Here is a 1,616-nt window from a genome sequence, read left to right as displayed (position 1 = left end):
TTGGTAAAACTTTCATTGCTTTCTATAACACCTGACTGAATTAATGAATTTTTAAGTGATTGATAAGCCACTGTAATAGATGTACCACCACTGTACATACATGTCCCTTAACAACCCCTTAATGAAGCAACATTTCTTATCTTTGTTAAAAAAAAACCAAAAATAAAATTAGAACATATAAAAATGATTTTTGATGAGAATATTATCAATTATGCTATTTATAGATGTATCCAGCCAATTCTCAAGCCATAAAAAAAAAACCAATAGAAATGAATTCTGACCGTTGTCCAACGGTCGAATTGGAAGACCTTTCATTTATTGCATATAAAACTTGTTCCTATAAGAAACATCACCATCCCATCTTTCTTCTCTCATTCTCTTCAGTTCTTCTCCATTATATTTCTTTTCCACTCGTTAAATCCCCAATTTTGCTTTTCAAAACTCTCTCTCTCTCTCTCTCTCTCTCTCTCTCTCTAGATATATATATCTTTTTTCTCATAAACTTGAGAACTTTCTTTGATTGGCTTTGTGATTATATAAATTCTATTTGCATACAAAAAGAAGTGAGTTTGTGATTATATAAATTCTATTTGCATACAAAAAGAAGTGAGTGAAAGGAAAATGGGTTTTGTTGTGGTGATATCTTTGCCACTGATCATCTTTGCAATCATACTTGGTTTTGGATGCTACTTCCTCGGAAGAGCCAAAGGCCGGCAAGACATGCGCACCGGCGTCGGCGCTCAGGTTTACGGCTCTCCAACGCCGCCGCAGGGGATCACCGGACCGGAACCTCACTCTTCTTCTACTGTCACTCAAATTCATACCAAGGAAGGTCCTGATAATGTTTGAGGCATCAACAAGAGTATTCACAATAATGTTCTTAGAGCTCTTTGTTATCTAATGTATCCAGCTGAGCTTGTGATTATTCTGTTTGTGTGATAATATTGATATTTGAGTTTGTAAATTTTCATAATTTTATTATTGTTTAATATTGTTTGTGATAAATATAAATTTTATAATTTGGGTTCAATTATTGGAAATTTGATTGCAAAGTTTATTTTTATTAAAATAAATAATAAATCACTTGAGGGGAAGAAGAACCAAAAATTCAGGTTGATTGCAAAGTTTGGAATGCTTAGATTTTAAGTTAAAGCAAAAGGTTCTCTGTGTCTTCATTGTTCCAGAAGTTTTTAGGCTGTTGGAGTCTTCTTCTTTATAAAATATAATTCTTTTCTAACATACTACTAAATGGAGTAAATTTTTTGGGAGGTACCCAAACTTTGACCTTGTATCTTTTCGGTATCCCAACTTTGATTTAAATCAAAACGGTTACCAAGCTATGATTCTCTTTCACCGGCAGGCCACCCAAACAATTCCGGCCCAAATGTGCTGATGTGGAGGCCGGTTTTTACACACTCAGCCTTTGAAATCCAAGTGTCTGCCACGTCAATCTACCACATTAGACCACATCACCCAAATTGCCAGTTCAGCACAAATTAAATCTAAATGCTTTTCTCTATTTCTCTTCCTCTTCGTCATTGTCACAGAGATAGGGTGAGAAGAGTGGCCGGAGATGGTGGACAACCACGACAAGGGAAAGAGCGACGCGCTAGCGT

The 1,616-nt window shown here is 35.6% G+C and overlaps 1 protein-coding gene across 1 annotated transcript; it reads left to right on the top strand.

Moving 5' to 3' along the window:
* Positions 1-371: 371 nt before the first annotated feature.
* LOC120277979 lies at positions 372-1,030 on the top strand. Its single transcript, XM_039284853.1, has one exon. It carries the CDS (start codon positions 622-624, stop codon positions 847-849), a length of 228 nt encoding a protein of 75 aa, XP_039140787.1. The 5' UTR covers positions 372-621; the 3' UTR covers positions 850-1,030.
* Positions 1,031-1,616: the final 586 nt, after the last annotated feature.

Source organism: Dioscorea cayenensis, chromosome 15 (assembly GCF_009730915.1).
Source record: "Dioscorea cayenensis subsp. rotundata cultivar TDr96_F1 chromosome 15, TDr96_F1_v2_PseudoChromosome.rev07_lg8_w22 25.fasta, whole genome shotgun sequence".
Taxonomy (NCBI): Eukaryota; Viridiplantae; Streptophyta; class Magnoliopsida; order Dioscoreales; family Dioscoreaceae; genus Dioscorea; species Dioscorea cayenensis.
This window is presented reverse-complemented; position numbering and strand designations above follow the sequence as displayed.

Bases quoted from the DNA above. Each gene is read 5' to 3' on its own strand.
- LOC120277979 (XM_039284853.1), top strand. From the start codon at position 622: ATGGGTTTTGTTGTGGTGATATCTTTGCCACTGATCATCTTTGCAATC.